We start from the raw sequence: 26,562 nt of genomic DNA on the forward strand, positions 1-26,562 counted from the left end.
CAAAAAATGTAGACTAAAAAAAATGACAAAATAGCATAGACTGTAACCTGTACTGTCCAGTAAGATAGCAGTGATAATGAGTTGTGAATCTTGGTGGTTTTATAATTTTTCATATTGTCATAGAGTGGACTTCGATGTAGAAACCGATTGAACCTCACAAGGATAATGCACTCTCCACAGTCTGCTGGAAAAGACTGATAAAATTTCTCATGCTTATACCAGCATTCGTCATACGTTTTTTTTTAAAACATCAGGATTCTTCTAAGCCATGTTTTAACATCAATTTTTCTACAAAACCATTTTCAGAGACCTAAAAATGTCCACTGTAATATTCGTTGTCTTGAGAATGCTCATAATTGACATTGTGTCAGAGTTATATCTCGGTGATTTGTGGGGATTTCTAAATTATATATTACGATTGTGAAAATAGATGTTTGGTATGTAAACACTCGCCAGGCTTACAGATAATAGTATTATTTGGGTCTTAACCATGCAAGTCTTGAGGACATCTCTAATACATGATCCTAATTCGAGACAATTTGTGTGCTGGCATGCTCTTGTCTTACTCCATACAAACTATGATTTGAAGTGCGCCACAGTAGCTGCATTAGAAATTTTATTTCCTGTATATCACTTTGAAATGTGTGTGTCTGTGATGTGTAGGAAGATACAAGAAAAACACCAAAAAAGTAAGTTTCTGTTATTTCTGAATCCAGAGAGGCGCCTACTACTTCAAAGGTGCAAAGTAGTGTTTTCATCATATTTTGAGAATTTTCCCCCAACTTTTGCAAGCTTGTCATTTTTTAATAACAAGTGAAGATCACAATGACAACTTAACATTTTGCAACTAAAGGTTGCTCCTAGTTCAGACAAAATCAACAGCTCATGATTATTAGTTAACCTTAAACGCATGATCCAAAATAGGCTGAAATAAAATATTTGCCTGTGTGATTTCACTTCAAGTGCATATTTGAGAGTAACGCACTATTACATATCCAAAATAAGATCTACAGACAGTAAGAAATACTTTGTACTCTATTTTTTTTTTTCAGGTGTACTAGTGTTCAAATGTTTTCTGTCTGTAGCCCCAAAGTATAATTCTCTAATTTGTTATGTGGACAGATGTGGGATTAGCACATCATTCTTACAAAAGCCTGTATCTTTTAAACTACAACAGGTAACAGCTACAAAATTTGGCAAGATTGTTCAGGGGTATGTTAACTATTTGTAGGTTGTAAATCTATCATAAAACATTAACTCAAAAGGAAGAGAAATTAGATAAAAATAAAATTCAAAACGTCCATGCATGCTTTCACTAATTTACTCAATACCATGTCTAGGTATGAATTCTAAATCCTATTATTGAATATATATATTGAATATATATATATAAGATGTTAGAATTATAGTTAATTATACAGTTTAAGAAATTTCGGTTCACATATTTTTTAAAAGCAACTTACAAGTCTTTTAACTTAAAGATAGGCCCTTCAACCAAAACTGATCATGTGTGCAAAATCATAACTCAAAACAAATATTAATAGGTTTATTTATCACAGTTCTATAGATCATGTAAGAGCAGCCTTATTTATGGATTATAATACATTGAAAAAATATAAACTGTCTTTACTTCAAATAAGAGCACAATGACTGGAATAATGCAAACTGTACAGTGAAACCTACAGCAGACAACACATTTTAAAAAAATCACTGACAAGTGAATATATTCATTAAGTAACATATGGATTTTACACAAATGCGTCACACCTATTGTTTATATGTTACATATTCTTTTATTGTCGTGTGACAACTAGGTCATAATATTAGCTACCAAAAAATGGTCTACCTGTTTTGTACGTTGCATGGTTGAGAAATAGACCTAAACCTGCTGTGCTATGGCATAAAATTATCAGCTTTAAAAAACACTTATTTTGTTAAAACTGCCATTATGGGGGTTGTGATTGCTCTTTTCTGCAAAATCAGCCTTATTTGCCGAGGATATGCTCGTATTTTGTGAAAACACTGTTGGGTAGAGAGCGCTATATACAGATATATGGCTCAGGCCTTCATTGTCAGCCATATTGAACTTTAGGCATGGCACTTTACTGGTACTCAACCTTGAATGGCTGGTGAGAGGTGGTGAACATGCAATTGCAAAGTTCAAGGTACTGATTTGTTAAGCAAAAAACTAACTTTCCAAACTTACCTGACACAAGAATGTTATTGTCAACAGATTTTTCTTCTAATCCCTAAAAAAAAAAAAAAAAAAGCCAAATAAAAAGCTTGATCTTTCCGCTTTTTCTTGGATGTGTTTCTTAATTCCTGATCCATAAAATCAGTTCTCAGCGTGGAAGTTTCCAATGGTACTCGTTTTTGCTTTGTCAAAGGTAGTTTGTTTTTGTCTTCAGCACACGAAATAGTGAAACCCCAAAATAAAATACAAAATATGATAGTAAGAAATCCAGTCTTTAATTTCATGTATTTTCTTATAACTAAACAGGTATAATACACCAAAAAGCATTGGAAAACACTGGGTTTTGTTTTTTTTTTTTATATTTTTTTTTGGGGGGTTTTTTTTTTGGTGCATTTCCATGTCTGCCACTAGGCAACTGTAAAGTAAAAATAATTCGTGGTTGTTAAATGAGAGGAACTGATATTAGTTACTTTATTAATTAATCTGTAAACATAAGAGACATGCTTGCTAAATCTAATAGAACATTTATATTGATATCCACTTTGCTGCTGCACATGACATTTGTTAACAACTAAACCATTACGTTGAAGCTGTTCCTCACCCATAAAATCTCTAGTTGTGTTGAAAATTTGGATAATTATTTAAATATGCAACTTTGACAGCATTTTTTTTTAAGGTGAATATAGTATCAGATTATTTTGGCAATCAATGTTCTGCTTCCATTTTACCCAAATAATGGTCTAAAATCTAAATAGGTGGAGTTGACTGGACTAAATTGCACAGTACTTTGTCTCATTTCTTTTGTGAGGAGGGCATGTAAAAAATCTGTTCCAACTGATGTAGGCTCTAATTTCTTATAGATTCTGCAGGTACTATCAGCTTTTAATTTTCCTTCATTTTCTTTGTTGTGTTTGTTTTTATGTTTTCAGCAGGTACACAGGCGCCAGGGACATCTCCATTTGACGCAGATGATCACGACAAGTTGGATAGCAATACAGCGTCAACCAATTCCAGTTCACCATCACCTAGTCCAAGTGTTAGTACCAACCATTCCACAGTGAGCACTTCTTTTAGAATACATAGCTTAGTGTCATTTGATCAGCAGTGTGCTTTTTTAAAAAATTTTTACAGAAATAAAAACCTCAATGATTAGATATTCATAAAATGATATCCGTCTTTACTTGCATGTTCCCTTTCTGTTTATGGAGTAAATCCATTTCCGAATGGGCATTGACATGTCACCAAAGGGCACACAAGACAGTGTGTTCAAAATACTAAACCATGAATTAATGTTGATTAAAAAAAAAAAGATGAAATCTATCTGAATAACATACCATGTCAGTATGCTGTTTGTGTATGGTGATTTTGTGAAGATAAGGTGGTAGTAAGTTTGTTTTTTCCTTACAATAAAAAAAGGGCATGACTTGATGTGGGTAAAAATATGTGGGAAATGTATATCCCTGTTAAAAAATGTCTGTAGGAATCCTATCTTTGTGCACAACTTTCTCGTCACTAGAGGAATAGTTAACTCTCTTGCTTTGTGTATTGCCATAATTGTACTGGTCTTTGTACATTGTTGTCACCATAGTACTGTCAGTGGCTATGGCAAATGTCATCTCTCAAGATGTATTCTGTATGACATCTCCAGTGCTTTTTACATATATATTTTTATTCAGTGATCAAATATAAAGTAATCTCTACTTTATTTATTTTGGCATCTTAAGTATTATAAAGTGAATAGACAGTTTTTATAAAAAAAAATAAGGTGGTTCTTGCATGCCAGGATTAAGTAGAAGCAATGACCATAGGAAATCATTAGAATATTTGCTACTGAAACAGTTTTCTGGAACGAAATATATTTGGAGTCTGGAGTTACCTAGAATTTACCTAGAATATTTTGGGTTAGTTGCTGTCTTAGTAGGAGAGTAATCAGGTCAGAATTCAGAGTTATACTTTAATACTTGTAGCAATGTTAAAAGAAGAAACCATTTCTCTTCTAAATTTATAGAAAGCAACAATCTGTGACCAGAGGGAGAATGATGGTGTTCCTCTTTGATCTTCACCTTATCCAGACCATTTGAAAAATGTACAATAATAATAATAAGCAAGTTTATATAACACCTTTCTCCAGCATCAGCTAGACTCAAAGTGCTTTACAGTAATAAGAGATGAGCTCAGTGCACTGCACAGAAAGATCACGTCTAAGTCCAGTGAAGAAACAAAACATAAAGATGGGGCAGTGATGTGACACAACAGCACACAACGTAGCAATAGCCAGTTTCTCTCATGGAAGAATGCAGTAAGAGTATCGAGCCAGATGGAGATCAGTAGGAACAACAGGAAGTATAAGAAGTCATCAACCAGTTTACAAAAGGGATATCACCCCAATCATTGACAACAGACGATAGATCTAAATATCATTGTTTGTTCAATATTTTCATCAGAGCATCAAAGCGAAGAAGAATGGCACAAATCATAGACCGCGAAAGGAGTGGCAGGATATGAAGACTGTTTATGAAAACCTCAATCTTGTGTCCATTCAAAAAGGACAAAGGCAAAACGCCACAGACAATCCAACACAGAGGAACTAAAGGAAGATGTAGATCCATAAGTTGATAATGATAAAACCAGACCAGATCATAGACAAAACAGAAAAACAGAGAGCTGCCCCACTCAGCCTATTGGGTGAGAGAACACTCTCCCCCAAAACTAAGCAAGTTATGAAAACTAAGATAATTTTTTTTTTACAACCTATACAATGAGCATCAGTAGTGTCAAGAATCTTATCTATGGGTCCAGTGTGTTTAATTTTTATTTATATAAATTTTAATAGTATAGAAGTTCATTTGAATGACATTATGCAATCACATTTAGTAGTTGAAGTTGTAGGGGTTGCATGCTTACCTTTTTTATCATAGTTCATTTTTTATTTTTGTTATTTTCAGGAAAAAATTGATGAGAAAGAGAGAAAAAGGCACAAATCTCAGTCAGAGGAGGTATGTGGGAAACAAATTCTTTATATGGTATTGGTAAGTATAAATATTCATCAAAGCAAATGCAGGCCATTTTGAAAGTGCATTTTTTCTGTCTGTAGATAATTGCACTAGTGTGTGTTTAATTTGCTTTTTCATTTCTGAAAGAGCAGTGTTTACTAATATTCTCTCACCTTACCTACAAGTCTAGTTCAAGAGCTGTAGTTATAAATCAGAGGTATATGCACTTAGGGTTTGCTTTTCCTCTGCTCAGTACCATTAGCCCTAGTAAGCCTTCTGAAGCCCTAACTATAGGATCTATGCAAAAGGGGGCCTATTACCAGCCACCTTCTAGGCCTGTGCCTGCTTCCAGTCATAGAAGCCTGTTATGTATGCACAATCTATACCAAGTCAGTGCAGGGCATGTATGATTATGGGTAATGCATTTCACGAGACCAACAACCCATCCCACCTGAGAAACTTTCTTTGCCAAAGCAGTAACCTCACTGCACTCTGGTGTGGCACAAGTTAGGACTCACTGCTAAATGTGTCTCCTCAGTAGGCAATGTTTGTAGTTCAAGTGTGCGAGTGTGCATGCTTTCATGTATTTCAGTATGTCTACACAGTCAGTCAGTGGTAAATCTGAAATGTGTGGGTAGAATACAGTATGTCCCCAACTTCCGAACAGGTTCCGTTCCAGTAGGCTGTTTGTATGTACATTTGTTCATAAGTCGGTACTGGGACTGATGTGTGTTGTGATTACGGTACGTGTACAATCAGCTCTGCTTGCATATATAGCAAAGTAAACAGTAGTTTTCAGTTATTTTTAATGTGCTTGAACAACCTTCAACTACATGAAATAAAGTTTATAATTACAGTACAGGCAAGTACACACATTAGAATCAGACCACATGGGTGGAGTGAGAGGATTGTTTAGGATGAGCATACTTACATTCCCTCCTGCTGCTGCCACATGGCGGACATGTGAACTATCCGTATGCACTAACTTTAAACTTGAAGAGAATCCTACAGACTACTTTTAAGCTTGAGGACAACTTTGTATGTACCGAAGTTTGTAACTTGGACATTTGTAAATAGGGTGCTAACTGTATGGGAGAGGGGGTGTTTGCATGTGTATTTTCATGTGTGTGTGGAAGGAGTGTGTTTCATGTGTGGGTGCAAGGCAGAGAATTTTCCATTTCATTAGCTTTTGCATTTTATTTCTTGGATATATGTTGACTGGTGTGCATCATGGCATCTGCCAGTTAGGTGTGTGTGATTGGAATGTCAAGTGGCAGTCATCATGAAGACATGTTCCTCATCCAATGTCACTCAGCAAATGAATGAATTTGAATGTTTCTGGTCCAAGGGTTTGGGTTAGCAAACCCTGATGTAACTTTACCTGTGCCTTACTACAGGTTCTCCCTTAGCTGTTGAGCTTACTATTATTTTAAGTATAGTAGTTTAAATAATTTGTGATGAGTGGAAAGAAATCATTATCTTTTTAATGCAAATATTTGCCCTTCCTTACAAAATAATCTTATGTCATTACTTAAGTTGCGAGAACTTTTATGATAACAAACCAGAACAGTGCATTAAATTATTTTTTCATCTCTTATGCATCATTTCTTCAATTGATGTCTTCTACATTCCAGTTGTAAAGTATAGGTGTTTTAGAATAAACTGTTTGGAGAGTCACCTTTTGTTAATTTAGCAGCTATCCATTTGTTGAATTTGTATAATTATATGATTTCTATTTACAGAAAAAACTTCATACATCAGCACCACTTATATCAAAAATTCAGACCACACCTAGCAAGCAGTCTTCTCAAAGGTGTGTATCAATGACATGTACCATGGCAGAAAATAGAGATAAGCTCACTTTTGTTGCTACTGGCTGGACATTGTTGAATATCTGCGAGAAAAATGTTGTTGGGCTGAGCTTAGTGCAAGATCCTTTTCCCAAAAATTTGAATGTGTGGTTCCCTTGCATTCCTTGTTGCAACCATAACCACAAGAAGTCATAAGCAAATCTCATAAAACTACAGATATAAAGGATGTGTTCGCTCTTTATAGGTGGTTTTAGATTGTGTTTTGGGATGGGGGAGTGGCATAATGAGGCATTAAAAGTGCAGGAGTTTAGTGACTAGGTCCTTACAATTTGTGGTCAACATTTTTTTAAGTTATTTATTTGTACTTCTTTGTGTAAAATGTGTTAAGATTTATTTTTCGCTATCCTCAGTTAAAAAACTTGTCAAAATTAGTCCTGCCTTAATCTATGGGCAATGACTAATGCTGTTTTAACTAGCTCGAAACATATATTGTTCAGGATAAAATAATGGGATTCATTTGGGGGAAGAAGCTGAGTGTAATTGACAGGTTAGATTGAAGCTATTAGCGAAAAATGACTGCTAAGGTAATTGACAGTATATGCTCGCCACCTTCCTCCCCAAAGTACATTTTTTCTGCCGTAACCCTGAATGGGAGTTCTGTATGCTAGGAAAAAGTCATACAGTGACATGGGCGGGAGAAAGAAATTCTAAATGACCAGAGTATGGAAAGGCAGTGAAAAAGTATGAGTAAACTTGCTAAAAATGAGGAACCACAGAAAGGCAGTTCTAGTAGTGCAAAGTTTTGGGACTGTTAGCTGTCACTGTCCAAGATCGGAATGTCATAAGATTGGAGCTATAAGATGCTTTGATGTTTTGTCTACTGAGCTTGGGCGTTTCCAAAGGTGCATTTGACTAGATGTAGACCTTGCATGCACTATTTCAGTCTCTCACATACTCGTACACAAAACACAAAAGTACATACAGAAAGAGAGGGGGAGCAAAAGGATTCCTCTTGTAGAAGTCAACCAGTTAAGAGAAAGAGTCTGTGTGTCTCACATAGAAACAGGTCATGCCAGGTAACTATGATTTGATGAATTAGGTAATGTTGACAATAACTAATACGTTGTAGTACAGTTTTTTTCCAGTTTTTCTGGACCTTAAAAGTCTTCATTTTCTGTACAATCAGACCTGTGTGAACCCTGAATTAGTTCCCAGCTGTTTCATTGCTGTAGCCTTGATGATATAATGAGCTTTCATTGCTTTAACCTTTTCTGCATCGTATTAGTCACTGTCACAGATCATTAGAATAGAAGTTTGATTTATTTAGATTTTGGGAAATATTTATCTTTTCCTAAGCTCAGCCCAGTAATTTATGGAAGGGGTTGGTTAGAGGAGTATCAAAAGAATCCAACCCTTCCATATCCACCACCTAACCCTCATTGAATCCTTTAAATGTGCACTAAATACACACCTCTTCCTCAAGCAATCCATGCAATGCTAGCTCATCTTCAACCCCACCCCCCTATAGGCTACTTTCCTTTTAGCTTTTCTCTGCAGAATCCCGATAGCCTTATTACCAGATTTCTTTTTGCTCTTTCCATATTTGTCTTTTCTTAGTCATCACTCCTGTTGTTTATCCTTTCATCCTTCGTGTGTTGTCTATATATTGTCTCAAGCATAAGTATGCTCTCTAAAAATCATGCATTTATTATTATTATTATTTGTATCGAGGTACTGTCTGTTTGAAATGGAAAAAAAAAGTCAGGGAAAAGTTTGTTTGCAGAGAAATATTGCAAAGTAACTTTATCCATTTTTTCCCCCCATAGCAATTCAGCACCATCTCAAAACACGGAAGCCAACAGTATAAATAGTAATCATCATCCACTTTTGACAGCAACACCACCCTTAGCAGCATATGCAGCTGCAGCATCAAGTCAACAAAACAACATAGTTGGTAAGCTTATTAGCTACATATTTCCATGGTAATGAAAATGGCTATTTGTCTAACATCAAGTTCAGCTACAAAATACATTTTGCAGTATTTTAAAAGTGTGTGTGCTTCAGCTTTTGAGGAAATGATGACAATGATGTAGTGATGCAGAAGATCAATAAATAATGTGTTTCTTACAGACTCAAAGCCTCAGGTGAACTCGGTTAATGACCACATGGCAGCAAGCAATATGAACAGTAGCAATGTGCCAGCTTCAGGCTCTGCCAACCCAAATACTGTTTCTCTCACCTCCTCTGGAAATCCCTCTGTGCCATCTGCACCATCACCCCATGTTGGTGCTGTGGGTGTGGCAGCCTCTATTAGCTCTAGCTCCTCCACCTCTGGGATCAATTCCATTCAGATCAGCAGCAGTCGGTCAGATGTACCTGTGGTCATGAATGGACCTCATAGTGCAGGCAGCCATTTCATTCTGAAGGTGAGATTTTCATGGTGGAAAGTTTTTCCTTTTTTTTGTTGATATTAGTTCCCAAAGACCGCAAGTTTCAGAAGGAAATGGCCTTTTCACTAGATGTTATTAGTTTAGTAATTTTATGTGGCAAATTGTAAACAAGTTTTTGTTAACCTTAAATGTAAAACTTTTCTGAAGCTGATGGAAAATAACCAGTAGAAAAAAAAAATTTATTTTCATCTCTGCTCTGCTTTGCGAAAGCTGTAATATGCATCACTTTTTAAAATATTTTTTTGTCTGTTCAGCTTATCCAGCATTGTACATTGTCCAGCTATCAGTATTGGCTTCATTTTAAAGTTTCTTATGATTCAGAATTTTATTTTTAACAGAATCAGGAATCCTTGTCATCTCTGCAATCAATAGCACAAGAAGCTGTATCAAATGCAGAACTGGATGCTCGAGTTACAAGTCCTTTACAGAGGACTGACTCAGCAGGTATGGGCGAGGTGGAGTGGTGTTGGTGGGTGAAGAAAGAAACCATTCAAGAAATTTAGTTGGTCTTTAACAGTGATGCAACCATTTTATGTTGGATTTATCAAATTACAGTTATTAACTCTACATCCCATAATTTATTGTCGTCTCTGGATCCAAGGGTGTTTTTTTTCCCCACGGTATATTTTTTGTAAAATAGTTGCATGAAGAATTTAGAAGGATTTTAGATTGCTTGTGTCAGCCATGATATTATGAAATAATGTGCTGATGTGCTAATATGTGCAGGTGTCTTCATAAATCCTTCACAAGCACCTTCACAACCCACCGCTCCTTCACCTAAAGACCAGTCATCAGCTGTCTCCAGCACCTTGACGTCTCAAGCCCTAACTGTTTCGCAGGTTGCAAGCAGCCTACAAACAAACCTACAGAACTCTGGGTCACAGACCACTAGCATCCATTTGATTCCTCTTTTGGGAGTTGCTCCTTTGGGTCCTGTTCCCCTTGGCAAAGACAATGTTTATCAGCTGACGATGATTGAAGCTGCCTTTCATCACTTGCCTCACCCTTCTGATTCAGAAAGGTTAAGGTAATGGTCTTTGTGTTAAAGTGAGAGCTTATGTAGAGTAGCAGAAAAATGTATGTTTTGTCATTAGTAAGATTGCTTGCTTTGTTTTGAACTTAGTTTTTTTTGGATGTAATTTTCTTGCTGATGTTGGTCTTTTGTTACCATCTGAATGTGACATTCTGTTTGCAGTTTGCATTTAATTTTCTTGTTTTCGTTGATCAGGCACTACTTACCACGGAACCCGTGTCCCACACCATCGTACTACCAGCAAGTCCCACCTCCTCATGCTGATTCTGTGGATTTTTTCCAAAAATTGTCTACAGAAACACTTTTCTTCATCTTTTACTACATGGAGGTGCGCATATGCTTTCTGTGTTGTTTTCGCATTTAGTAGGTAGGTTTTCTGTAGAGCTGTTGCAGTGAATGGATATGAACGATGCCACAAGTTTCAGAATCAAGCTTATTTTCTGGATACTATTCAGGAATTGTCAGATTCATTTCTAAAATGCTTGGATCCAGTCAACAAAGATTTCCATCTGAAATGTTAGTTTGAATGTTTGAGTAGGGCTCAGCATGCCAGTGGATTTGATGCATTTGACAGATCATCATCAACTGTCAGAATGGCAGGGAATATCAGACTATTAACAGCTCCATTGACACATTTTCCTCTTGTTAGAATCTGTTTAATGTCCAGTCAGCAGTCAGCTTCGTGTATTTTACTCATTTAAGGTGTAAGGTTGTTTACATTGATTTTTAGAGTTCATGTTTACAGTGCCAGACCTTGCTTCAGTTAAGGTTGGCATCCAAAGTAATTGTGACCATTTCATGCAGCTTTCTTTTGCCTCTTAGAAAATGTAAAGGCCATCTCATTCTTTTAGTACGCACATTTTCCTGGATTCTGTAAGTGGCTAGAGGTTTTTTAATTAAATAAAATGTTTTTATAATGTACTTAAAATGCTCTGCTCTTATTAATCTTTTAGAGAGAATTCTTTTATTTAGATATTTTTGTCATGGTAATAGAAAATTCTTCGGCTTTTAGCTAGATTGTTTTTTTCTTATCATAGTAGTTTATTTTTTCAGGGAACCAAAGCTCAATACTTGGCAGCAAAGGCATTGAAGAAACAATCATGGAGGTTTCATACAAAATACATGATGTGGTTCCAGCGACATGAAGAACCTAAATCTATAACAGAAGACTATGAACAGGTATGTATTAGGAAGAAAGTTAAATTCTTGAGATCATTAAATATTTGTGTTAGCTGTAATTCTTACAGATTAACTCTCCTTTAGCTTTGTCAGATTTTAGAAACTTAAAAACAAATTGAACAAAATCTGTAGTGATTGAAACATAGAGGAGAAAGTGAACTTGAGAGACTGTCAATTTATCATAGTAGAGCATAATGCAACATTTTCCTAATTTGGAAATGTTAATGTGTCATCGAAATGATTTATTTGAAGATATTTCACCTTTCAGGAAATGTCTAATCACACTTGTCGGTGGTCCCATATAATGTGAAGTAAAGCAAAGTAAAGCTACAGAATTTATGTTAACAATTGTAAGACTTCACATGAATTATGATGCAAATGGGTCTCTGCTATCTACTTCCAGGGCACATACATCTATTTTGACTATGAAAAGTGGGGCCAAAGAAAGAAAGAAGGTTTTACTTTCGAGTACCGGTATTTGGAAGATCGGGACTTGAACTGAGCTCGTGGGGGTCTCCATTCGTGCATGTGTGCATCTGAAGACATTGTGACTTAGCTACAGACTGGCAATGCTGGCCATTAGACATACTGCCGACGAGGAATGACTCTTTAACGTCTGATACTGGTCGTTCAAGGATCTCAAAACAAGAGGCTACGTTATCAGTTACTGTCTCACCTCTCTTTGGGAGTGTAGCATTTGTGCAGCTGTTGTGGTGATAACAGGCTGATCAAGCCTTTCTGCAGCATCGTCGTGGCCGTCCAAGAACAACCATTACTTCCTGCATACTGCTCCCTTCTCTGTGAATATGCCAAAAGTTTAAAAGAGAGAGAGAGACTTGTTTAAAATTTTAGCAAACAGCTGTTCTTCCAGGATTTCCATAAAATTTAAAAAGGGGGAGGAAGAGATAAAGTGACTGTGGCTTCTAAGATGTCACTGTTATTTTGCCATAACAGTTGAAAAATTTTGGGTCACTACACCTGTTCACAGTGCAATGTTTAATTAAATAGATGTATACGATACAAGATTATGCCAGGCATTTTTTAAACATATTGCCTGCTCTGTAGATGCTGTTTTAAAGTTGTGCATCAGTGATAAGGGTGTGGCATGCTGGACATAAATGTCCACTTGGTGGATCAACAGCTGTCTGTTCCTTATAACAAGTTCTTGGCCCAAGTGTCTCCCTCTTTAGTCTTCTTTGCCTTTCACTAGGTAGCTACTGTTTTGCATTTTCTCCATCTGATTTCATCTTGCCTTCATTAGCACATCATTAATGCCTTAATTATGACATCTGAGATACTTTTCATAAAAAAAAGTTTCACATAAGTGCCATGAAAAATTTTAAATCAAAGCAAAACTGAAAAAATTGCATCAATAACAGTTTTCTAGGCAGTAATATAGTTTAGCAGACTTTACCAGTTTTGAAACTACTGATTTGGGGCAATTAAAGGTAGAAGGTAGAAATTAAAAGTTAAAATACAATTATTTCTTCAAAATGCTACAAAAGATTGGAAGTTTATCAGTCAATGAAAGCTTATAAGTCCTTTTTAAATGTCATGAATGACTTTAAGTGTAGATCAGTGTTTTGTAGAAATGTGCTCTAAAGGTTTACAAGCTTCCTTGAGTAAGTAGATGATCAGATGTGCTTACCCAGTCTGCTAGTTAAGATCAATCATTTACTTTGTGTTAATAATAGTGAAATTTGTTTAGTTTTATAGAAACATCAGCTAATAAAATCTAAAGTGGACACCATATAAGCGATTCAAATGATCCAAGTTGATGACCATGGAGTAAGAAAAAGATCATGTTTTTGATTCTTTCTAGCTAGTTTTTAAGTGATCTTAAAAATACTTCTGTCCTAAAAACTTTTTGTGAGAAAGGCAAAGCATTGCAGGATGAAACGGTGATTGACGGACTTACAAAACCAGTTATGTGAAGATGCCATGGATTACTTTAGGAGGAGCTTTTATCAAGAATGATAATAGATAATCAGCATCTTAAACAGTGTGGAAATATTAATATAAGGTTCGCTCGACTGTTGTGACTTAAAATCTTTTAGAATCAAAATGTGATTAATATAGTTTTTGTTTAGTCTAACAAAAAAGAAAATAGGTATATATATATACACCCATCTCTGTTGATAATATCTTTAATTTTTAATCTTTAGTTTTTATTTACTGAGAAACAGCTATTTCTTGGCAGATATTACATTGAAGTATTTCTTTTGGAGCACACCAGTCCATGCGTGCATCTGTTGTGTTGCATTCCTTTACCAAATATTTACTCTGGCATTTGCTCATAGTTGCAAAACTTGGCATGCTAGATAAAGTTAATTTTTTTCCATCTATGGCACAGGGAGGAGACCCTATAACTCACTGTTCAAATATTTGAAATGTCTTTTCATGTAGACATTTTGGAAGAATGTTGGCATTTATTTGCAAATATATCAGGGCTTGTTAACAGGAAAAGGGAACAGTGTCAGAAGTTCATTCATCAGGTATTTGTTGACTTCATTATGAGTATGAATCATCACATATCTGCAGAATGGCTGGTCAGCATGGATTTCTGTGTGAATGAAAGTGAATTAAAAGAGTGCATGCTTCACATGAGAGTGTAGGCAGTATAGATCAGTTACCTGCCCCTGCAGCCTGTCGCAGATACTTTTTTGTACCAGCTCTAATATTAGAATGTGTGCATGGGATAAAGCATTTCTAGTTTGTGTGTGGATGTTTGTTTTTGGCATTTCTCATGCTTTATAACACAGAACAAATATTAACAATGGTGCTAACTGCACATTTGGCTGCCATGTTCTATGCAATCCTGCATTTGTCATGGTAATCAGAAGACAAGCTCTGTGTTCACTGGAGTTGTTATATGCCTGTTGTGTGAGGGGTGAGAACAGTGAATTCCCAGCACAAAAGAGGCTTTTTTTGATTAAAGAGTGTGATAGTTTTATGGAAATTTTTTGAGGGACAACTCTCCCACTGTACCTTTCATCACAGAGGAGGATAGCAGTTCAGTGTTCACATGGTTAAGTACAAAATACTTCTACCCATAGGAGATACATCATCCATTAAAGGGTATAGTAGTTTGGCAGGTCCAAATAGCAGTTAAAAAGATTCTGTGAATGCTTATGTTAATCAAAATTCAAGATCTTAAGAACCAGCTAAACAGGTAAAAATTCTTTAACAAGTAAAAGGTTTAGAGGGTGGTCTGTTTGGTTTTTTTTTGTTTGTTTTGGTTGCAAGTTCCCCACTCCCACTTTGTACATATGTGTGAGGATGCTGACATGACAAGCATGTTCTGCATGTTATGGGGCTGTGCAGATGGTGCTTGCGACAGCTGAACAGGGTGCAAGCTGTATATAACTGTGTAGCCATTTTGTGTCTGAGCCTCCAGTCAGCGTGTGGGATGTCAGTGATCCTCGGCAAAGTCAGGTGGAGTGATGTGCAAGCCAGTGAGTGACTCATTGGCATTTGGCACAGTGCACTCTGTGAACTGTCATTATTTTTCTACAGCATGTGACATTTTTGTCAAGTCATACACTTGCCTCTGCTTTCCAGGTGCTTCTGTGATACCACATATGTACCTGGGGAGATGTAAATAATATAAGAGGTATTTGTGTGGAATGGTGACAATAATGAAATATGCTGATGAGTTTAAAAAAAGCAAAAAATAAAAAATAAAGCAATGTCTGAATTAATAACTCAGTGTTTGGGTTGTTTGTATAACAGTAGAGGTAAATCATTGTTTACAAGTATGTAGAAGATGAATTTATCAATAGATTTTATGAATAGTACTATCATCACCTACTCTCCAACTTTCTAAAAGGATATTTTAATGGGGTTTTAAATTGATGTGCTGAACTAACCTGTGTCACGTCATTTGCTAAAAAAAAAAAAAATTACAATTACAAAAGTAAGGATTGTCAACACTTAGCTGAGGTCGATTTGTTCCTTGTTGCTCCTTTGAGTAGCATAGGGCCGCAGCAATTCAATTCAATTATTTACGAGGGGTAAAATAAGCAGCTGAGCGCTTTTTTTTCCATTTAGCCCTCGCCCTTTACAGGTAACGAAATTAACTAAATAAATGAATTAATTAAGCATTAGAAAAAATTGAATAAACATAAAGAAGGATGGATATTTACAAGGTGATGGTTAAGAATATATATTTACAAGGTCACCTGGAATTGAAGGAATCTCTAGAGGCCTCATCTTGTAAATGTTTGAATAAATGGCGTCGAAAGCAGTTCAGGGAGTGCAACTGCTTGAGATGGAGAGAGAGGCCATTCCAAAGCACACTTCCTGAGAATTTCAGACTTGATTTGAAGAGATCAAGTCTAGGAAAAGGGATATTAAGTTTTGGTAAGGTTCTCGAGTTATTGGAGGAAAATAGTAGAGAGCAACACCTCGCCAGCGGACCCGGGTTTGGGCAGCCCAGCTCAAGGTCAGTATTTTAGTCAATTTGTGTTGTCTGCAGGTTAAATGAAAGCTGACATCAAATGGTCGCAGTTTGGTTTGAATTGTTCATTACCCAGGAATAGGGGAAGCAGGCAAAATAAGACCATTTTGCATGTGTGGAAAATCTCGATCATCCACAGAGAAGCCCATACTTCACAAGTAGTCTTGTGTACATCTGAAAACAAAAATGCGATTTGCAGCTGATTTTTCTTAAGTTTAATATCACTGAACAAACTAGATGCATGTGCTGTGCAGCATTACAGCATAGTTGTGTAGGTCTAAGGATATGTAGATCTGTACCATGCTTCTGGGTGATAACATGTAAGGGCCAAATCAGCACCCTCCCCTTCATTCGATCCCCTTCAAGTCTTTCACTATAATGACATCAATTATCTCTATAACACCTCACGTGTAGAAACCGATTTTAATCTTTTCAGAAACCATCAGTATGGAACCTAACAGCTATGCTTTTATTAAACTAGTCTGCATTAATGGCAATCCTAGTACTCTAGCGAGAAATCGCTTGGTACTATCATGAACGTGTATTTAATCTATAAGTTATATATTTATATTTAATATATAAGGGGATATAAGTTCTTGGTACTATCTTCTGCAATGCAATGTCAAGGGGACTTAAAAAAGAAAGCATGAGTGCAGTTGCTGTTCCTAATAAACCCGGAAGTTAATGATTTGTTTTGCTGCTTCACCGTCACCCCGATCTCCCACCTGCGGGAGAAAGGGTTGTGAGAAAAATAAGACAACATGGCAGACCGATCTGCGTTATCACTCTTTAAGAAAGCTGATGCAGAAGGATTTCTTGAAAAGTATAGTTCAGGAATCACATCGGTAAGTATTAAAACCGCATTTTTGTGTATTCTCTTCAATTCTATGTTATAACAGTGTAAGTTTGGCAGTTAAGTAGTTCTCATTGTTTTTTTTTTCGCATGAGGAAATACTAAGAAGTGGCTCTTGACGAAAACATTAAACATTACGTGGAGAACTGATGACTATGACAGCTTCATCTGGAGCTAACTTAAAACATTTTACGAGCAATGATAAGTACTTAATGCTAAATTATTGTTACTCGCATGACCGACATTAGTAAGAACCCGAAGGCTTAACGTCGTCGGGATTAACAAAAATTCTGTCACGGTGGATGCCAACTACAATAGCTTTTTCTCATTTTTTAGCAGTCTGTAGTGTCTTCTTTCTTGTTTTGTCACATTTCTTGTGTCAGTTTGTCCTTTCTATGCTGCTTTTGCAGCCGATCAATTTGTGGAAAAATAAGTATGTATATACATATATGAAGGAATAATTTGTACAGCATTAATGGTAGGTTGTTGTTTTTATCATTACAGCGATTTTTAGGAAGCACGCGAATTTGGTGCGAGTTGCATGGCAGCAGTTTGTTTATCTTCAAAGATAATAAGGTAATGTATTGTTGCCCTTATTAAACACCATGATACATTATAAATATATAATATAAATACTGTATAGGTAAATATAGCCGGCATTGTCTGATAATGATTTATCTTCTAAAGAATTTCTGACATGACAATAAATGACACTTATAAGTTTGTCATAGGAACAAAATTATTGTTTCACTGTAGGTTTATAACAGTTAATCTTATATATGCTTCATTTTTTTAATAAACCATTGTAAGAACCTAGTGGATGTTTACTATTATTTAATATAAATAAACCTTATTTTTGGCAAGATTTGAGTTCCAGCAGTAAACAGACATTTTGTAGAAAAAGATCAACCATCTGCTGAAGCAAACCACTATTTCAAACTTTAGAAACATGGCTGGTACGGAGTAGTCAAAGGCAAACCCCGACGCAGAAATGTATTTTTTCAGACTGAGGGACCAACTTTATTACGAGATGGTAGTTGTCCTACAAACCTTCAAATATGTGAATTCATTCTTATCTGTATGCGGAAAGAGCTCTAAACTGTGTTAGGTTATGGATGGGCCTAATTAACAGAGGCCTCCATTGGCTACATCTTTGATGTAGTAAGGGTATCCTTGGATTGCACTTTTTTTTTAAAGATGTGTGCACTGGTGGCAATGTGGATATTTGATTTACAGAATGGGAATCTTGCAACTAAATATCCTTAATGAAGCCTTCATATTAATAAATAACTTTTAGACTGGGCTGGATGAATTTAAAAGCAAAGCAGTGGGCTTATATATTTGTTGAAATTTGCAAAATTATCAAATTATTTAGAAAGGTTTTGCTAGATGTAGTAGAATGGTTATTTGATAATAAAAGTCATCTGGATCACTTTAGTATATAAAACAGAGCTGCGTTCAGCTTGTTCTCAAATCAGTACATTGTAATACTTTAGAGCGATAAATATTGAAGATTCTTTGTGATTTTTCAGGTGTCAAAGATGAAGAAAAGAGTAAGTTTCAGGAGAGGAAAATAGGAAATTTTTTTTTGGATAAATCATTTATCTCATATTAATGGTGTCTTAATAATAATAAATGGGTGATGTATATAATGCATACTCGTGCTCGTAGGGAGCTTGCTCTTAGTGCTTGAGATGAGAACAAGACATGATTCTGTAGAGGAAGATGAGTAGGGAAGTAGCAATAAACAAAAATAGTGTGTGTGTGTGTGTGTGTGTGTGGGGGGGGGGGTTGTAACATTGTGTGTCTTCTATTATGTTAAATAAAAAATTATTCAGACTTGAAAAGATATTATAAATATTACAAAATAAGATGACCAGTAACTCCAACACTTCCAAGAATTTTTTTTTTTTAAGTGTATGACTCTATTGTTTAATGCTTTGTTGTAAATTGTTGAGTTTGAAAGTCAGTTTTCTTTTTAAAAAATGTGTAAATCTCATAGTGTCTTTTCATTGCCAGTAAGATTGAATTTAGCATGTTCTCTAATGTGTTGATCTTCCTTAAGGAAAATTGGAATTGGAATGGTTAATGACATTTGAGTAATAATAATAAAAAACTATAAAATGTCAGATGGAGTCAGTTGGAGACTTTGTTCCATTCATCTCTTTAAGTAATGCATTGGTTTGTTAGATGGAAATCTGCCAGTATAAGAAATAGAAGTGCTGCAGGAAACTGAGAGCTGACCTAATGCCATATTTGGGTACTTCCTTTTGTCAACAGTAATTAATAAAGAAAAGTTGAGTTGACAGACAAAGGGAATAGCTCGTCAGTTGCTTAGCAAAAGATATGCGACAAGACAAAAAAAGAACCCCATATGTATGTACAGTCAAATCTCGCTACTATGCCACCTACCAGGACCGAGCAAAAGTGGCATAGTAGCGAGAGTGGCATAGTACCGAGGGTTCGTAAAAACGGCTTTATTTGCTCAAGTTACCCATCAGTCCAAAGCTCTCAAGAATCGTCGGCTGGCGCTAGCTGTCTCCTCTCATTCTCCCCTCACCTCTTCATCCTCCACCCCTCCAACCACATCCAACCACCTGCATCCTGTCGCTAGTCGACCCCCTCCCGCTCTCCCTCTGTCACGTGACTGTCACCCGGCCAGCGACCACCCCCCATCGCCAGCCTCCACCCTCCCTGTGTGCGTGCTATGTTCCATCCACCTAATTGCAACGTCCCACACTACCATAGAGTATACTAATCGAGCACTGTGCGGAATTTCACAACTTGCGCCTTTTAACAATCACAAAAAAGTGGCATAGTAGCGAGAGTCGGTGGTGGCATAGTAAATTTTTTTTACATTGAATTTATAGTCGGGACCGAGCAAAAGTGGCATAATACCGAGAGTGGCATAGTAGCGGGGTGGCATAGTAGCGAGATTTGACTGTATACCCACCCAGGAATACATCTTTAAACAATATATTTGCTTTAAAAAGTTAAAATTTTAAATAAAGTTTGGTGAATATCTTTCTTTGCTCATTTTTTACCTGGATAATCCAGAGACTAAAAAAGTTAGAGATATAATTACTGTCTTTTACCTTTTTATTTTCATAAATTTACTCCTGCTCTCATATGGAGGTGGTTCAATCATGCAGCAGTTAGCTCCTGTCACCAATACAACGAGGATTGGCTGTCCTGGGTTCAGATCTTGTCTAGGGCATTCGGTTCTTTTTCTGCATATGGCATCCAATTACAGGGCTGGCTGCTTTGCTCTGATGTAGCCTTAGTTGCTGGATCAGCATAAAACACCAACTACCCCCACCTCCTGCTTTCATATATTTTTTTCTCTTACTATTTATCTTTTCCGCACACTTCCTTACATTTTTTTTTGTGTTCTTTGTTAAAAAACAGGAAAATGAAATTAATGCTAAAGGAATAGACAATTTTTTAAAGACATTAGCACTAGCACTGGAATTTTCATTCTAGATATATGCTGTGTGCAACAATATAAAACTCTTAAACACCATGTCAAATGCTAAAGTCATTCAAAATAATAATAATTCTTATGCCTGGTTCTAGCTAGTAACTACTCACGTTGCACAACCACACGTGCACACAAAGAGTCAGTTTATGAAGCACTTTTAAAAACAAAAGTGTTTTAAGGGTTTTTAAGTTCCATGTGTCTGTTTATGCTGTGAGTAAACTGGCAATGAATTCCAAATTGTGGGTCCAAATACTGGAAAAGAGCAGAATGGGTGTTATTGAAACAAGCGTCTAGTTTTTCCAATTCTTATAGGTTTCTTTCTTTTATTTTGGTTTGGGGGGAGGGGGATGTGTGGTTGCAGTGATGTGGGAAAGTAGCATTATCTGTTGATCAAATTTATATGTTTTTCTTTCCAGAGAAAATAAATTTTTAGGTTTATTCCAACTCATTTGTCATGATAGTAATACAGTGCTTTGCTTGTCTATACAGTATTCATATCAGTTTATTCCAGTTTATATGTTCATTATTGTGCTTACTGCCTGTTCTTCTATGGCTTTGAGTGCTTTTAGGTTGTTTGAGATGGTGTGAACTAAATGCTTTTCATGATTTTATGTTTTAAGAAAATTGTCCATCATATTTGCAGTCAGTGAATCACAGTGCTAAAATGTGCAACTTAAATTTTTTTTTGTGGTAAAATATAATAGTAAAACCATAACAGTATTTAATGATCTCCCACTTTGATTATGAAAATTATTAGAATTTTTAAAAATAAAATCTTTTAGGCTGATTATGTTGCTATTGAATTTAGGTCAGCATGGCTCCACCTATTCAAACAAGTGATTTCCTTGTTAAGAAGGTAGTCGTTCACATATGCACTTCCTTATGACTGACAGTGTCAGGTCAGTGAAGGGTAGATGATTAGGAACTGGTGAAGCTCTCTTTTGCAATGATTAAAATGTCTCATGAGTGATATACTAGAGCAGAGAGATGGAAGTTAAACTTCAACCAAACTATCCATTCAAAAATACTTTTTAGAACCTGGGTTGCAGGTGGCAGGAAAGCTGTGGTTTTGTTACTGACAGTTTGTAACTAAAAAATTATCCAAAAAATAAATCACATGTGTTGGCATGCAAATAGTTGTTCTTATATTGACTTGGAGCAGCCTGTTGGGTGGCATAGGAGTGATGTTTATATGATAATTCAAAGGAGATACATTGTATCATGTGGTGAAGCTGCCAATATGTCAAGTGTATCACTTGAAAATTTGTATAATGATGAGGTTTTCTGTGTGGTAGAAAGAAAAGGATGTGCTTAAGCAGTTTAGGCTTTTTGAGTTCATCAAAAGCTGGCAAGACCTGTTAATTGAACAATGATGCATTTTTTTGTCTGCATTAGTCCAAACCACTGAGTTTAAGTATGGGATTTAAAATTAGAAGCACAGATCCTTTTCACAGTATATGTTATATAAAGGGAAGGTTCAAGAGAATGTGTGTGTTTAAATAAGGAAATTTTGACGGTACTCGTGAACTACCCCGTTAATGTGAAACAATGTATTTCCCCTTACTGACTTGAAAGGTTATATGCTGCTTTAAAATAAAAAGTGAAATTGATTATTTTAAAGTGGATGTTTGTGTGACAGTTTTTCTGAAAATCATTTTCTTTTTTGCATACGTCTATGTTCAAGTGTGCATATTTGTGAGTGTTAAATTGCCAGATGGGTGTATGAGTATGTTGGAAAGAATAAACAACATGTTACCATAATATGTAACCATAGGCAACTGGAACAGAACACTTAGGCTGTGCTTCTTGGTTGATGAGTATGTTAATTTGCTAATTGTATTTGGCTTTTTTGCAGAGGACATCGGCACTCCAACAAATTGACATGAGTATTACTCAGAGTGTACGTAAAGCATCAGGAGACAAAAGTGGCACTCACTTTGAGATCATGTTTAAGAATAAGTGGCATGGTTTTGTGAGTGACATTTTCATTATTACTTTTTTCTTTTGAACAAGGTATCATATACTTGTTCTCACGGTGATTAAAAAAAAGATAAAGAGGTTAATATAGTTTAATGCTGGGTCAGCCACTTAAGCCTGTGTTTCTTAAAGAAGACATGGATACATACAAAGACATGTGATATAATATCTTCATTATGTTTTAGCACAGTATTTTTGAGTAAAAACAGTGAGCCTTCTGAATAAGTAGTTTATTTTTAATGTTTAAGCTTTTGTTAAGTTTGTCGTATGTTTATAAAATTTCAACTATGAAGTGTACTTTTTTAAGCAATTGTTTTCAAGTCACACAGTTTATGATGAAATATTTAAATATATGAAATATTTAACAGATATTTAAGAAAGTTCACATAAATATCCCATTTTTGGACTCCATTAGAAAGCTGAATGTATATTATAACAAATAACACACAATCTTATTTTAGGCTGCTCCAAATGCTGAGGAATGTAATAACTGGATTAAGACACTGCAGCAGGCAATGATGCTAAAAGATCAGCAGCAACATGATCAACAACAGGATACCCTTCAAACAGGTCCAGATACTAGGCAAGTGATTGTATTTATTTTGTTTGGACAAACATTTGTCCTGTGACATTAATGCATATCATGCAATCTAGTTTGGCAGAAATTCTATTTTGTCAGTTTTGGCAGTTGGCTTGCATTGAGAGTCTCTGTCTTTTTACACTGTAGTAAAATTTCTCTAATACTTCCTTACTAGCCATTTTCGTTTCGAATTTTGTAAATAGCTTAGTAAGCATCTTGCATAAAAATCTCTTGAAAAACAACTTCCAGATAGGGAAGCAAATTATCTAGACAGCCTCTTAACAGGAGAAGGTTTTAGGAAGGGGAAGAAGGGTCAATTTTTTGTATGAAATTTCTTTTTTTTCTATAATTATTACTTTACAATTTAGTATTATTTTTTTCTTCAGTGCTGTCAATGTTTGTGACTATGAGACCATTGAAGCTCAAGATTCAACTCCGCTTGCCCCAGTTCAGATGCGGAAGAGCACAACCTCAGAGACTGGATACACAGACATAGGAAGCCTTCAAAAGAGTTTATTGACACCACACTCTAATCCAGCAGAATTGTCTAGCATGGACCAGGAGTTAGACAATGAGGAAGAAGTTCATCAGCATGAGGAGGAGCAGTGTGTTCAAGAAAAAAGTACAAATGTAATCCATCAGAATAAAGAAGAGCAGAAGAAGTCAGACAGGGAGATAAATACTTGTCAGCAAGGTGAGAAAGAAAGTATTTATGACAGAATTGATGAAGAAATTAGCATTGACCAGAAAGGAGCAGTGAAGAAGGAGAAGCACTGGCCATCTGAAATCAACAAAGAAACTGACAACCAAGACTACAGGGCTGAAAACTACCCTTATGCTGCCACTTCTGAAATATCAGAAAATCTCATCCAACTGGTGAAAGTGGAAGAATGTAAGAAATATCAAAGTGCAGAAGTTTGTGAGCAAGAAAGTGAAGAATATGGATATAGTACCATTGGTGAAAAGTTAGCAAGTGGCAGTCATCAGAGAGAAGCAAAAGAAAGCAAAAGATCAGAAGGCAATATTTTTGAGTTGTACGGTGAAGAACATGGAAATGACATGGGTGGAGAAAAGTCAAGATATACTTTGCAAGCAGAAGCAGAAAATATTGAAGCAAACTGTGTAGACTGCAAAGACATAACGAGAACTGAGGCAGATGGGATTGAAGACAGCTCAGATCAATATGCCAGTATAGGTGCCTTTGCTCCAAATCCTGTAAACTCTTCTGGTGCTGCTTCGGATCTCCTCATCACAATCACCGACTTTACATCCGACTCTGATGGGTCAAGGACACCAGGAGATGGTGCAGATTCTGGTGATGACCTTGATGCTGATGATCTGTTCAAGAGAGTGTCTTCGCAGCCAAGGCCTATACCTAATCTTCCTCACCCTTTAACCCAGGAAGATATGGCACCACTTAAGGAGTTGCAAGAGTTCCTTTCCAACAATCGTCATGTGTGTCGACCTTCAAATTATGATGTGATTGTTACTACTGATCCTGTTGTTGACATGAAAAATTTATTACAAGAGCTATCTCGCACATGAAAGAGCACATACGAGCATGCACATAGAGTGGAAAAAAAAAAGGAAGATAGATATTTTTGGTATTTATGCTTTTGCTTTGGTTTGCTCTTCCATGCAAATATTCCTTAGACCACATTTTGCTTTGAACTGAAGTTGGCCTTTGGAATAAATATCCAATTGTCAGATTTAATGTTTCTTATTTATTTACTTATTTTTTAGCAGTTGAATCTTTGACGTTAAATCTAAAACCTTGTTGACTGCTGCATTATGAAACATTCATGCTTATTTCTCCACTGCCACGACCCTTACCAAATCTTCAACACCCTTTAACCTGAGAATGCTGACAGAGACTTTGCAGCTGTATATTGGCAAATTATACTTAGAAGTTTACATACATAATGTAAACAAAACTGTTTTAGTTTCAAGAACTTACATTTTGTGATTATAGATACCTTAAGAGATTTAGAGGTTTGTCCAGATTGTCATTTATTAACATGCTTTTATTTTCACTCATTTGAAAAATGTTGAGCCTTTATTTAACTATCACATTTAAAAAATAATTTATTTATGTGACTTTCATAGACTCTGCGCCATAAACATACAGGAATTATGATAGTGGCAGATTCTGTAATGAGAAGCAGATAGCCAAGTGGTTAGAGCACTGGCATCTGAACTGAGAGGTGTGCAAGTTCGATATCTATGAAGTGCAACAAGCTTCCCCCTGTTAATCCAGCTGTCAGGAATGGGTATCTGACCAGAGACGGTTGAAGAAGGTAAGGCAGGGAGGAAAAGGAGATGGGCACTGCCCTTATGTAAAGCTGACCCTAAAGAAAGGGAGGTAACACCTCACTCCCCAAGAAACGTTAGGGAACAACCATTATCTAGATCAGTGGTTCTTAACTTTTTTTGATGTACCGAACCCACAAGTTTCATATGCACATTCACCGAACCCTTCTTTAGTGTCATCACTAATTGCGGGTGTGTCTTGACCTCCGTGGCGGAGGCTCCGCTGAACCCCTGAGACCGACTCACCGAACCCCTAGGGTTAAGAACCACTGATCTAGATTCTTTGAGCGTATAGACTGTAAGGTATAATCCTTTCCAAAATCTGGAAATCTGTAATTTTTATCACTTCATTTTTTTTCTTCTTTAAACATAATTATGTATATTCTATATATTGTATTGTTTAGGAAGAATGCTGAAATTTTGTTGTAGTCGTGTAAAATAATCTATTGGATTTGTCTGAAGTAAAAGTTCTTTTGAATTGTAATTTGTGTTGTTGACCTTTGAAGTGATTGGCACATTTACCACTATCAACATTTGTTACTTTAGCTGGACAGAGAAATCCTAAAGACATGAAGAAGTCTACCAAATTCAGAACTGCTTTGGACATATTCAGAAACCTTTATGGACTGCTTTCCATGGTTAGCACCAATATTACAAAAAAAAAAAAAAAAGTGAAGTATATCTTCAGACTTTATTATGGTATCATAAATTTCTTGTTGTCTTCAGCAGGGAAAAGATATTAAACTTTTTGATATTCTATTTTGTTCAGTGAAACATTTATTGTGCAGATGCAAGCAAATGTACTAACATCGTTGCTGCTTCACAAAGAAGGCTTCAAGCTTTCATGTGGGTAACCAACTAGTTACAGCACCAACATACAAGGCTAGAGGAGCATAGATTGCTGAATACCTGACCCACAAGAGTGCTTGGGAAGGAAAGGCTTGGCATAAAACACACCCCCCACCCCATTCCCCTAGTCAGGAATGCTGGAATATTTAAATCATCAAGGATATATATACACGTGTGTCATATACAAGTTGATAGGGAAGGCAATATACATATTACGGCTGACCACGCCATAAACATATTACATATTGTCCAATAAAGCCCATTAAAGACAGAATTAGTTTTAAATATTTATTCAAAGAGATATTTGGGGAGCACAACTAAACCCACTTCTGCAGTTGGACAGTGACGGTAGCCACCAGTCTATATTTGGAGTTTAGGCCATAAGAACAGCGT

General features: G+C 36.1%; 2 protein-coding genes across 8 annotated transcripts in view; both read left to right on the forward strand.

Moving 5' to 3' along the window:
- LOC112564927 (CCR4-NOT transcription complex subunit 3-like) overlaps nucleotides 1-15,364 on the forward strand; it is a 28,360-nt gene extending 12,996 nt beyond the window's left edge. The window contains exons 9-18 of one of the 4 annotated variants that reach the window (XM_025240078.1): nucleotides 3,124-3,251; nucleotides 5,140-5,223; nucleotides 6,930-7,000; nucleotides 8,825-8,952; nucleotides 9,129-9,424; nucleotides 9,787-9,892; nucleotides 10,175-10,475; nucleotides 10,677-10,809; nucleotides 11,535-11,660; nucleotides 12,064-15,364. In XM_025240078.1, coding sequence (XP_025095863.1) covers nucleotides 3,124-3,251; nucleotides 5,140-5,223; nucleotides 6,930-7,000; nucleotides 8,825-8,952; nucleotides 9,129-9,424; nucleotides 9,787-9,892; nucleotides 10,175-10,475; nucleotides 10,677-10,809; nucleotides 11,535-11,660; nucleotides 12,064-12,162 — 1,472 coding nt within the window. In that variant the 3' untranslated portion in view covers nucleotides 12,163-15,364. The remainder of the gene's footprint in view (nucleotides 1-3,123; nucleotides 3,252-5,139; nucleotides 5,224-6,929; nucleotides 7,001-8,824; nucleotides 8,953-9,128; nucleotides 9,425-9,786; nucleotides 9,893-10,174; nucleotides 10,476-10,676; nucleotides 10,810-11,534; nucleotides 11,661-12,063) is intronic. The other 3 variants (XM_025240095.1, XM_025240086.1, XM_025240106.1) reach the window with 3 other exon arrangements.
- Nucleotides 15,365-16,783: 1,419 nt separating this feature from the next.
- On the forward strand, nucleotides 16,784-26,077 carry LOC112564852. Of its 4 annotated transcripts, none has more exons than XM_025239929.1 (6): nucleotides 16,784-16,964; nucleotides 17,477-17,548; nucleotides 18,505-18,525; nucleotides 22,309-22,425; nucleotides 22,892-23,013; nucleotides 23,397-26,077. In XM_025239929.1, the coding sequence occupies exons 1-6, from the start codon at nucleotides 16,881-16,883 to the stop codon at nucleotides 24,553-24,555; spliced, it is 1,575 nt and encodes a 524-aa protein (XP_025095714.1). In that variant the 5' UTR covers nucleotides 16,784-16,880; the 3' UTR covers nucleotides 24,556-26,077. The 4 variants fall into 4 exon arrangements, with proteins under 4 accessions (XP_025095714.1, XP_025095732.1, XP_025095739.1 ...); XM_025239947.1 differs by having other exon boundaries at nucleotides 22,309-22,353; XM_025239954.1 differs by lacking the exon at nucleotides 18,505-18,525 and having other exon boundaries at nucleotides 22,309-22,353.
- The last annotated feature ends 485 nt before the right edge of the window (nucleotides 26,078-26,562 follow it).

Source organism: Pomacea canaliculata, linkage group LG1 (genome assembly GCF_003073045.1).
Source record: "Pomacea canaliculata isolate SZHN2017 linkage group LG1, ASM307304v1, whole genome shotgun sequence".
In the NCBI taxonomy this organism is placed as follows: domain Eukaryota; kingdom Metazoa; phylum Mollusca; class Gastropoda; order Architaenioglossa; family Ampullariidae; genus Pomacea; species Pomacea canaliculata.

Bases quoted from the DNA above. Each gene is read 5' to 3' on its own strand.
- LOC112564852 (XM_025239929.1), top strand. From the start codon at position 16,881: ATGGCAGACCGATCTGCGTTATCACTCTTTAAGAAAGCTGATGCAGAA. The intron at 16,965-17,476 runs GTAAGTATTAAA...TTATCATTACAG, and splicing joins ATAGTTCAGGAATCACATCG to CGATTTTTAGGAAGCACGCG. The intron at 18,526-22,308 runs GTAAGTTTCAGG...GCTTTTTTGCAG, and splicing joins TGTCAAAGATGAAGAAAAGA to AGGACATCGGCACTCCAACA.